Genomic DNA, 12,780 nt, shown 5'->3' on the forward strand with positions numbered 1-12,780 from the left:
ATATACTTTTAAAAGTATCTCAAATGTATGTAAAAAAAACAAAACCCAGACCTTTGTCAGCTGTTTCCCGGATATAGAACAATTTTCTAGTCTCACTCAATTTGAATGCTCTAAGTAAGGATGGGGAACTTGTGGCCTGCCAGATGTCAGTCTCAACCAGTACATAGGCATCCTTCAGTCTCAAGAGACTATGGTAACATGCTCTGAATCGAGGAGTGTCCTCTCCAGAGCATGAAGCCTGGGTAAAATAATATAGAGGATAGGCTGTTACCCAAGCAACAGATCCCCCCTCTCCATGTTGCTGAAATGGTCTAATGGAGCCAATAATGAGAAAAAGAGAAATAGATGATGAGATGGAGAATCGTAAGTTACTCCCTCCTCTACTCTTTTTCAGTGCAAAACGAGATTGCAGAAATGCAAAACAGCTTTCAGTAACATTCCGTGCTGTACATCTACCAAAACAGAGTACTCCTATTTATGTTTGCTGAGAAGAAATCCCCACTGAATTCAATAAAGTTTACTTCACAGCGAGCGTGCACAGGATTGATTTTGAACCTATTTCACACTGTGGCATGGGACAGACAATTTGTAAATAAATGTTCTGAGAGAGAGAGTACCTCAATTGGTTCAATGTCACTAGCTGTGGAAGGGGACCTAGATCTTGAATGAAGGTGACACTTGATATCTTCATCCCGCGAAGGCGTATTAGATAAGGTAAAATTTTCAACAGAATCAATCTAGAGAAACAACCAAATGAAAGAAACAAGCAAAAGAAAAAGAAAAGGAAAGGGGAAAAAGGACGGGGGAAAATATTAAGAGGCCACTTTTGATAATTTTCTCAGAAACACAGAAATTCAGATAGGGAGTTATATTATCATTGAAAAAAATAAGTAAAAGGAATATATAATAAATGGTCACTTGAAATGTAAATATTTAAATTGGCTTCCTGACTTGCAAAGGCAGCATAAGACTATTCCCCCTGAGCTGCACAGATGCAGGAATTAGTAAAGCAGTCCCTGATTTGCTGGCATTTAGGACAGGGCAACAGTGTTATAAACAATTTAGCCAATGGATTGCATTTGTGGGCCCCTGAGGCCTTCATATGCAGTTATGATTTTTTTAAAAAAAGTGACAGGCTGTTTTATAAAATACAGTGGACAGCAACAAATATTTTTAAAAGCTTGACTTCCACATTAAACTTCATAGGTATGAAGTAATTTTTTTAAAAAACTGAGAACAGTAATATCTGGTGGTGATTATTTTTAAGAAGGAGTTGCTTTCAAGGCAAAATAGTATCTTGCTTAAGTATATTTTAACTAATTCTTTTTTTTGTTCTATTTCAGAACAGCTGCAATACTCTGTACTCTGTTGTTCAGTAGCAAGAAATAAAACAAGTCTATATTTGTATATTTTTCTACCAGAAAATAAAAGGATTTGGTTGTGCTGCACCTTGATATACATTTTCTAATTGCAATTATTTCTATCATTGTAATTAGAATTGTTTCATGGCTTAACTGTTACACAGTTTTTGCACTAATATCAAAAAGTGTGTTCTATCAGTACTAATGATAAAGACTCCATTGACACACAATATAGCATCTACATATTTTCTTATGATGCTTCATTAGACATGGTTTGGCTTGGTTTAAGAAATCTTTGCAGAAAGAAAGCTCTAACTGAAACTACCTTCCCCCTCTAACAGCATGGCATAGGGAAAGTCAATCCAAAAATATATTTTCCTCTAAAAATATTCTAGTTGCTTTTATTGTTATTTTAGTAAACTCCAAATTCCTTAAGGAAAATATATGTGGTGCAATCTACTAGTTGTTTGTTTGTTTTTGTTTTTAATGCTGAAAAATGATTTGTGGTCCCGGACATCACAAAAATATGTAACCTGGAGAAAAACTGCATCCAAGCTATCTTAGTTCTGGATATTTTTGCAGTTTAAACAAACCATCAGTAGAGAACAGGTATATGAGCAATTTGCTTTCTTTCTTTCACTGGTGGTAACATCATGTCTGGCTTTTATATCTTTTTACACTTGTGCAGAACAACAGCTGAGAAGCAAAGTTTTATTCAGTCCTTTTTAACAGAGTGACACATTTAAGCTAACATTATTTGACTGAAATCCAGTACTAAGTCGCAACTGGAATAAGTTCATTGAATCAGTGCTGATATGGTGCGTCTACACCTATGCAAGTTCACTGACTCAAATGGCCCACTCTAGTTGTGACATGCTACTGGATTTCAGCCCATAAAATGCTACACACCTCTTGGCCATATGTATACTGTTTCAGCTGCAGAAGAAATTCTTGTCAATGGTCAAATTTAAAAACAAAAAGCTGGTATTTCCTGCCCTTCTAAATATCAGCAGCTATGTACCTTTTTAATTACAATACTCCTCAAGCATACTGGACAGTATAGCAGGTACATATATTCTGGATACCATTTCTGAAATTGTTTCTCAGAAACCTTATCTCACTTTTAACAAAACCCTATCAAATCATTTTGCAAAACTGTGAGCCATTGTGTAATGGATGGGATACAGTGTAATGGATATGCAGGTATATACTATCTTTCATGTTTTGTTAATGCCTTTCCCTCATCTATCTTTAACATTTTTACTTCTGACAAACAGCACAGACACAGCACAAGATGAATGCAAAATACTGGAGTACACATGCTTCTTCTTGTAATTTATGTTTTCACCAATTTTAGAGCCTCTGTTTTCTTCATGCATTCTATTTATTAGCATTTTAACATTTAAGAAATAATGTTCTAGTTTAGCAAACAGCAACCAATGGATAGGACCAGGTTTCTCCTCTACATGTACTGCATACATCAAGCAATCTTGCAGAATTGCCTTTGGTCAGAAGGCAAGCAGCAGGTCACATACTTGCAGCTGTGCACAGGTACAGTATGTCCCTACCCTTAGCTGTGATGAAAACTCTTTTTTTTTCTTTCAGATTTCTTCCATTACAGAGAGGAAACACAGCCCAAGGAACCTAGTTCTCTTCAAGGTTAAGGATGTTCTGAAGGGATCACTATGCTCACAGGTATAGGATGTACTCTTCTGTCATCTAAACATGCACATAGTCTACATGCACATGCCTGGATGCAAAGGTCTGCCAGATGGAGAAGTCCCTCATCTAGAGCTTAATATTTATGTGCAATTTTCTGTACAGAGCCTCTACTGTCTAATCAATGGTGAGTGTTTTAGGTTTAGATACCACTAGTTGCTATAGTCTGGAACAGATACTGTATGTCATCACTAAATCTTGATACTCTTTTTTTCTGCCAACTAAGGTAAAGGTAAAGGTTCCCCTTGACAATTTTTGTCCAGTCGTGTTCGATTCTAGGGGGTGGTGCTCATCCCCGTTTCCAAGCCATATAGCCGGCGTTTGTCCAAAGACAATCTTCCGTGGTCACATGGCCAGTGTGACTTAGACACAGAACGCTGTTACCTTCCCACCGAGGTAGTCCCTATTTTTCTACTTGCATTTGCATGCTTTTGAACTGCTAGGTTGGTGGGAGCTGGGACAAGCGACAGGCGCTCACTCTGTCACGTGGATTCGATCTTACAGCTGAAGATCTACAGACCTTACAGCACAGAGGTGTCTGCGGTTTAACCCGTAGCGCCACCATGTCCCTGCCAATTAAACATCGTTCTAAAGCTGTAGGAACTAACAAACCTGATCTTGAGTGATAAAAATTGTGCAGTGTATTTGTGAAGGCTTTCATGGCTGGGATCTAATGATTGTTGTAGGTTGGCATCATCAGAGGCCACAGAGACTGGTGAAACGTTAGGAAGAACAACCTTCAGAACACGGCCAAAGAGCCCAAAAAACCCACAACAACCATTGTGCACTGTATTGCCTTTCTGTTTTGATCTCATGTAAGGTCCACTTTATTTATGACTGAGGAGAAACATATCTATTTACAAATATAAGATTGATAGTTTAAATTCAGTAATTGCGTATTCAAAATGAATTAAACTAATCCTGCATGACAACAGCTTCTTTATAATGAGCATTTCTATAGGAAATAGTTCAGACAAACTGATGAGTTTTATTTATGCTTGCAACCATGCAACTAATCTAAGTAATTTAAACAACTTGGTTTATTGTCTTTTTTTGTTTGTTTCTGTGATACTCTAAAACTAAAAGCGCAACATGAAAAGCAAGAACGTCACACACATTCCCAAGCCTTGTTACTCAGACAGCATTAAATGCAAGGAAAGTACAGGAGCCAGCACAAGACAAGCCGCAAGATTAATATGCAAGCCATAAAGAGCATCAGCAAAAATGGTATACATTAAACAAAGGCAAAGGCATGTGCAGTATAGGCAAAATGAAAAGGCCACACACAGCAAGACTTCCTCTTACACGTCTGCCTTTGTGAGCTGGAATACAGGAAGGAGAGCGCTTTAACAGAGAAAGGAGGAGACTGTTAACAAAATGCAATGGAAAAGCACGTAATTCAGATCTGAACTTCTATCATAGGGCACTTATTTTTTATATCTATATATGTCTCTCCTACTCTGATTTATAATGACAGAGACACATGTTCTACGGTATTTTAAGAAGCTAAACAACAAACAAACAAAAACACACACAAGAAAACAATTATTTCAAAATGTATACATTCAGACAAAATATGAACCCCTTCAAGCTCATGACTATTTTAGAGAAAAGGCCAAAGTAAATGTTAAATGCACTTCTATATTAAATATGCAGGTTAAACAGCAGCAACAAATGGCACCTATTTTTGTTTGTTCACATATTACATTGCTACAGAAGATCTCTGTGGTGTCATGGTTAAAGTGTTGGACCAGGGAGACCTAGGTTAAGAACTTATTCAGTCATCAAGCCCAATAGGTGGTGTTTTGTTAATTACTGCATCTTGAGCTAACTACTTCCTGGAGGAACATGATAAAGAAATGTTACCAAAACACACACAGACAGGCACACACACACACACACACACACTTTTTTGTAAAATTTCTTATTATGTTTCCTCCCATAAACCTAACATAGCATAACATAGGATATACATTCTTCACAGTAACACTATCTCTCTCTCTCTCTCTCTCTCTGTCTGTCTCTCTGTCTGTCTGTCTTCCATGTTTTCAGATGTATGGGCAAATAACTCATGAGCTGGCATAACGAAAGATCTCATTTTGATCACAGAAAATAATACAACTTGCTAATGTTGGATGTCTTCTTAATATTACAGGCCTAAATCTATATGGATTTAGGCCATACTTTAAATACGTAATTTAAATAGGACAGGGATAAGGATGAGGTCAGAGCATGAAACAGGATTCCGCAGAAAAACCTTTTCTTCTGACTAGAATCAGCAGTAATTAAGGACATTACATTCTAGCCCTGAAGACAATTAAGTAGTTTGTGTTTCTTATGGTCCTGAGTAATGTTGTCTGAATTGTTGTTTGATTTCAATGTTGTTTAGTTTAAAGGTACTTTTAGAAGAATCTTAGAAACACTGTCCAACCCTGATGTTTTTTAATTGACTGATGACATTAGTGGTGTTATGGTAAATTGATTTCAAATACCAATCTCCATAAATAAAAATTTTATCTTGTTCTCTACACAGAATTTAATTTGCAATGTTGGTGAAAAACTGTAAAAGGAAATAATATGTATTTATATTACTTGTGAACATCATTAGCAGATTTATTTTCAATGAATTAATTAGATGCTTTGGCAAAATCACTATGTAACACAGGCAATGTCACTAGGAACCACAGGTAACATCATGATCCCAGTGGACCAGATAAGGCTCCCTTGGCCAGCATAACATTAAACATCCCATTTTCAATTTTTAAAAGAGTATTTACACCATGTTTAAAAGGCAGTTTTCTCTATGGGAAAGAACAAAACTTTATGTTTCTTGAGGCCTTATTTAATGAATTACATTTGTTATTATTGCAAATTGAAGAATTATTGGCAAATTAGATAAATAAAATACATTATATAGAGTAGCTCAGATAATGTGTTAATTCCTTCGAAGAAGACATCTGTACAAGTGTTGTTAAAGGTGACAGGCATGTTTTGCTACAGAATTAGTTAAACATTAGAATAAAAAAATGTTAGTATCATAAGCCTTCTGATTTTTTTAAAAAAATCAGAATGCATTTTATTTACTAAACATTCTTATATAAATGTCATTTTAAAGTAATAAGTACATAATTTTAAATTTGGAATAACATACTGTTCTTTGGTGTCTGAACCCAAAGTGTGAGTTTGTATTAACACAACTTTTTTTAGTGAGAAAAAATTGTATTTGATTCACACACGTTTCTGTTAAATAAATCTGACCAACATGTATTACTAGTATAAGTTCATCAATCCTTCTTTTAACTTTTGCTTACTGTGACATTTTGTAGACATTAGTTTTGGAGAAGATATATAATTCCACATATTTTTATACTTCTTTGAAATGTACTTGAATTACAAAATAACAACAAAAGAAGGTGTGATACACTTAGAATTATCTAGAAACTCTCCGAGAAAGATGTGGAAAGGGTCGAAACTATGAAAGCAATGTTCCTGATACTTTATGAACTCTGTAAGTTCCAGGTTTGGAAGGAAGAGTTCTAGCCCACTTATTGTTAATAGGCCATTCTTCCTACCCTTCTTATGCTTCAGTAGTCTCGACTTAGCAGAGTCATTCAACTTTTTTTTTTGGAAAGCAACAACACACAGGTCCCCCCCCCCAAGTCCTGTTTCCAGATAAGGCTTTTATCATATAATTGCCTGGCATAAAGGTGGAATGCCATGGTAGGGGGATATCCAGACAATATTGCCTTTCATGTATACTGTATTACTTCCCTGTTTTTCCACTCCTTCTTCGACCTTTTTTCCACCCAGGAAAAACAGGTTAAAGTGGAAAAGATGGAAGGCCTCCATTTCAAAACAATCCAGGTCATATTAATGTTCATTCTCGAGTTCAAGATAAAATATAGGTCTAAATGCATCTGGGAATCTAGATACTCCCCCCCGCCAAACTAAGCCAAGGAATTCACATCCTTCCTTGTTAGGATAATTACAGTAAGCTGTAGATTTTCTTGGTTTTGGACAAAATAACTACTGTGTTTCCCCGAAAATAAGACAGGCTCTTATATTAATTTTTGCTCCAAAAATGCATTAGGGCTTATTTTCAGGGGATGTTTTATTTTATTTTCATGTACAACAATCTACATTTATTGAGATACAGTCATGTCACCGTCTTCTGTTTGCTGCACAATGGTGGAGGGCAGGGTTTCACTTAACTGGGGTTTACTTTTTGGGGTAGGGCTTATATTATGAGCATCCTGAAAAAATCATACAAGGGGTTATTTTCACATTAGGGCTTATTTTCGTGGAAACAGGGTATTACGTGCCTGAAAGAAACAAAGACTAAACCACTGCATCTTTACTGGGTGAAAGGTTTGTATGTTATCAGCTACTGTTTTGATGCAGGTATGAGGGGTATTTGGCCCTCCATATGTTTTTCAAATTTCACTCCCAAAAGCTAATAGTAGAGGACTGGGTAAGCTGCACTCAAAAAGTTCTCAAGGGCCAGTTTTCTCATTCCTTAAAAGGCTACTGATGACACACATAAAATTATACATGACATTTCTTCTGTAAAGCAGATGAAACAGACTAGACCTAGTCACAAAATGTTGGAATAGTCAAACAAGAACATTCTCCTTTTAGGAACTGTTTGAAATCACAGAAAGTGGTTTGCTTGCAGCAAGCAGGTTGTCTGAAATAAGGAGGAAGCATTACCATATTCCAGTAACTATTTTCCTATAGCATACTGAATCATTTTTACTATCCAGACCCTATAAATAATATTAGATCAACAAGTCCAGCCCTTGTCCAGGAGGCACAAGTAGCAAATCAAACTCCCACCCTTTGACTCTGCAGACAGATATTGACCTCTAAGCTATCCAGCAGTTCTGGATAAGAATGGATCATGCATTCTCTCAGTCCTTGAAATTAGCACAAGGAAGGAGAAGGATATACATACAGCGCTCTCTGTAAATGATAGAAATAGAGAGCAAAATATGATCACTATAATAACAGAACTGAGTTTTTGTATTTTTTAAATCTTTATCCAGAACTAAACTATCATTTTAGCCAAGGACACTCTTCTGTGTCTCTGAAAGATATTAAAAATAAAAAATCAATTCTAAATGTAAAGGTGGGAAGGTGTAACATTCTTACAGTCCATTCAGAAGGCATGGACAGTGTTATTCTCCCTGTTAATTCAAACAATTCACTAACTGTTAATTCAGACAATTCGCTAATACCACAAGGTAACAACACAACTGCATTAAGTACAATACTACTCACACTATAACTTGATGCACACTTGATAAAAGTTCTTTTTTATCAGTATATGACTATACACTCCACCCTCTTTACTTCACCATTCTTAGTGGGCTCCCACACTCCTCTGTAGTAATCAATATGTTTTCTACCGTATAACTAAATTTAATAGGCAAAATCCTGTTGTGTGAAGTTATGCCACTGTCAATTGGATCTGGACCTGGAAATAATTAATTTAAACTAACTGAAAGCATCCTACTCCCCCTTTAAAACGTTGTGGGCTTCCTGAGGCTCATTTTTGCCCCAGAAAAGCTTTTGGGAGCTGGGGGGTGAGGGCGGCTTCAATATTCAAAAGTTGCTGCTGGATTACTATCAGCAGAATAAGGACTGCAGGAGACTATTAAAAACCTCCTTCCCCTGATCCCAAGACTCCCCAACACTTCACCAAGGCAAAACGGAGCACTAAGAAGCCTTAGAACCTGAAGGGGGAGGGAATTTTTTTTCAACTAATTTAAATCAATTATTTCTGGTGCTGCATCAGGTTTATGACAGCATAACTTTATGCAATAAGATTCTGCCCAATGCATCTCAGAGTTGCTAGAATTAATCTTTAACAACAGGATATTTTCTGAATGACATTATTATAAAGAGAGTGACTTGTGTATATTCTGAGACAACACTCATATGTTTTAATATATTAATCTAGTACAAAGGAACATAGTGTAAAATAATGCAGTCAATTTTAACTAATGATAAGAAGGTGCCATATCAAACAGATTAATAATTTTGTCAATAGTCCAATATGTAAAAAGAAAAACAAAAATATCTGCTGTGATTATCACAATATGTAGTTAAAATCCAGAATCCAAAATATTCAGAAATAAATGTTTGGAAATAATGAGCATAAAGGAAAATATGACTGAGCAGATAAAAGGAAACATCTTAAAATCAAAGGGGAAAAAATAATTCATTCTGAACCAAAATCAAAATCATAGCAATGGATTTTAATGGTCAACTTCAGACCAAGCAACTTCATTTCAGTTTTAAAATTCAAGAGCAGACTGAGTATGAAGCATCTGAATAAATAAGCAAGATCCTGCATCTCATCTCCTTCCAATAGCAAAAGAAAGGAAAAACGCTTGCAATAACCTTCAATTCATGCTCTTAAAAAAAAGTACTGAAAACTACACAAGGTATGAGCTTATCAAGAGCACAGAAATTGTCTAACTGATTTTCATGCTCTTGATGACACTGTTAAAATGACTGCATTACTAAGCATTACTAAGTGAATTTGCCAAATCAATCTGTTTTCTATGGAATAATCTGCTGGTTTGGAGGTGAAAGACTTACGTCATCCATAAAATCAATCAATGAGGATGATGAAGAAGAAAAGGAATCCTATTTTAACGCATAGAGCAGTAAAGAAACAGAAACAGATAGATGAAAACTTCTGTTTTGTGAAAATAACCAGCACCGCCATACTGTTGAGAAATCAAGTAAAGAAAGATTCTAAGTAACTAAAGGATTTTTTTAGTAATAATGTGTATAACTGTACTAGCTGACTACTATTTCACCTTCATTACATATGCATTCAGGTACATGAAACACTGCCCAAGGGTCAACAAGGAAGCTACATCCATAACATAAGACTTTGAGGTGAACTTTATCTTGAGAAGTGATACTTATGACAAATATTGTCACAATTTACTGGTGGTGAGTTTATAGAATCAAAGTAATCGGACTGTTTGCTAAACAATAGAAATGTGTATGGCCATAGAAGATGAGATGCAGCTAAACAAGTAGGGAAGTACCAACACCAACATTATTTTCTAGCCAAGTTTCCCTCAATTTTCTTCTCCTTGGCTCTGACTCCCCTCTCTCTTCATTTCCTGACATTCTTTCTCATCCTTGCATGCAATCTAATCTCTAACCTCAGACTGTCTGCCTAATTTCTCTCTTCCTCTCAACTCCAATCCTTGCTGAGGTCATATTAGTAAGATGTTCCCCCCCCCAAAAAACAACAACAACAAAAAAAACCCACAAAATGTGTCTATGTAAGCATAGACTAGAAGTACTTACAGTCTTTGATTTCCAAACCATTAAACATGGTATTCTTATTTATGGTGTGCTGATTTATAAAGTGCTAGACAAACAATCTGAAGATGAGTGCATCATGATCGGTCATGTCAAAAACACACCTAAAGCTCTCTGAACACAGTCTATTACCTTATACTTATCCTCAATTTTACAATTGCATCTTTACTGAAAATTTGATTTTTATGACACTGTTGCTGAATTTGTATTTAATGTGCTGTTTTATGTTTTATGATAACAGTTCTACATAGTCTCAAGTGGAAAGGCAGTGTAGAAAATAACAAATAATAAAATGTTCTATAGACATTACAGAAGATACATTTAGCTTATGCTATGCTTAGTTAAATTTTAAAAAAAGAAATCTGCTTTACATTTTCTAGAGATTGCAGTATCAATCAGAAATGTTTAAACTAGGATTTGATCCTATTTATATGCTATATTTAAAAACATCATAGATTTTACTTCTATTTTAAGATTCATTCTTGGATTTCCTTTCAGATCAGAAAATAACAGAAAAAACTAAATAAATAAAACAATCTGGGGTTCAACCTTATTATATGTTTGAAGTAAACCTTAGACTGATGCATACAAAACTTGTAATCCAAGGTTGTGCAGATATGAGTAACTTAACTTTCATTTCTATCTTAAAGGAGTAGTAACCACAAAGTAAATATGGATGTCAATGAAAATATACAAAAATCATAAGTCATCCTGTGTACTCACTTCAAATTGATCCAGAGCAGAGGTAGGAGCATTCAAAAATGCCAAGAAAGAATTCTGTGAATCTTGGTGCTTTACACCTAGAAAACAGCAGCAAGTTTTAAACCTACAGAAAATGGTTGCCCAAGTCCTTATGGATGGGTTGCTCCTTATAATCATCACCACAGTGCCAAAATATATAATAATAATCTCCAACCCAGGAAAATGAAACAGAAATTGCAAAGGAGGGGAAGAGAATTAGCACTCCTACATATGTAGCTACTGCTTCCTAATCAGCACTCTCTGAAGAAGGGAATAATGCTCACTAAGAAAGACATCTGAAAAATACAACTAACCTTCACAATCTCATACTACTGTAAATTGGATGTGTTCTTGATTGAGACCAGCATTCCTTATTTTGGCTGGCAGTGTCTTCCTAGGATTTCAGAAACAGACCTTTCCCAATATCTTGTATTGATCAATATAGTTATGGAGATGCCAGCAAGTGAACTAGAGCCATGCAAATCATTCCTCTGTCACTGAATCAGGGTCCCGCCCTCTAGAAAGGATGAAGATTCTCAGTCTCAAGGAATGAAAGAAAAAACAAACTGGCCTTGAAGCAGGGCTAATAGTTATCTGAACTATGAACTTCCAGAGTGTTTGAAGGAGAAAATTTCCCCCTCAAACAAGGGAAGTATTGGGAGTAGAGGAGAAAGAAAAAACCCTTCCCTGCCTCCTTTATGAGCCTGACTTCTTTTCTTGAATTGTAGAATAAATGCATACTTTTAGAACTGTAACAAAGATAATCTAAAGAAAGCACTTTAGGTAAGTTAGATGTTCACCACGCATAATATATTGTCTAAAATATTTTAAGTGTTACATTGATATAAAAATAGAATCTTCTTTTATACATGATTACAGAGAAAACACCAAGAAAGACTTGTTAGATGTAACACAGACTTACCATGGTAACTGGCTTTACCATGAAGTTTGTTTTGGGGAAATAATGACTAAGAAACAATGAAAAGAAGACCATGCAGAAATGGGCTGGGGGCCTGCAGAGAACAGGGAAGGTCACTGTTTTGGCAGAAGGAACAGGCTCCAGAGAAAGTAAACAACTAGATCCACACCAATCTTTCTACGGCTAAGGTAGGACTAGCTTTCTTCTACAAACAGGAAAAGGACTAGAGAAGTGATTTCCTTTTCTACAACCAGTCCTACTATGTGGCAGTTAGGCAATTGTTTCAGGTGGCAGACATTACAGCATGGCAGTGGCATTTAGCTGTTCTCCTATCTCCGAGGACAGAGCTCTGTATACTAAGCAGCCAACCCAGACCCACTGAAATATCCTGAGCAAGCCTGGATCCCTCTTTCCAAGAATAAATATGAATAAGCTAAGATAGTACCTTTATCATAAAGCAACTTTTAACATAAAATGCAGTGTCAGCAAAACCAGTTCCAAAGAGAAGAAGGCTAGGGAGAACTGGAGAAAAGGAAATCTCCAGGTCACCTAACTGAGGGAATATCCCCTTAAAATGTCCAACCCCCAGAATTAAAACAGAAGAAACTGCTCTTTCACCACGAGGAAGAAAACAACACTTTAATGTACCAACAAATTAATTCAAGTGTTCTCCTTTGCTGGTGAAAGCAG

General features: G+C 36.0%; 1 protein-coding gene across 17 annotated transcripts in view; it reads right to left on the reverse strand.

Moving 5' to 3' along the window:
- CDC42BPA (CDC42 binding protein kinase alpha) overlaps positions 1-12,780 on the reverse strand; it is a 202,429-nt gene that overhangs the window by 45,573 nt on the left and 144,076 nt on the right. For 3 of the 17 annotated variants that reach the window (XR_013540370.1, XM_072991030.2, XM_072991027.2), the window contains exons 21-24: positions 11,154-11,230; positions 9,687-9,734; positions 4,368-4,424; positions 618-737 (exon numbers count right to left, since the gene is read on the reverse strand). Coding sequence is in view for 16 of the 17 variants with exons in the window: in XM_072991030.2 (XP_072847131.2) it covers positions 618-737; positions 4,368-4,424; positions 9,687-9,734; positions 11,154-11,230 (302 nt within the window). In the remaining variant the exon portion in view is untranslated. The remainder of the gene's footprint in view (positions 1-617; positions 738-4,367; positions 4,425-9,686; positions 9,735-11,153; positions 11,231-12,780) is intronic. The other 14 variants (XM_078383002.1, XM_072991089.2, XM_078383005.1 and 11 more) reach the window with 10 other exon arrangements.

Source organism: Pogona vitticeps, chromosome 1 (genome assembly GCF_051106095.1).
Source record: "Pogona vitticeps strain Pit_001003342236 chromosome 1, PviZW2.1, whole genome shotgun sequence".
NCBI lineage: Eukaryota > Metazoa > Chordata > Lepidosauria > Squamata > Agamidae > Pogona > Pogona vitticeps.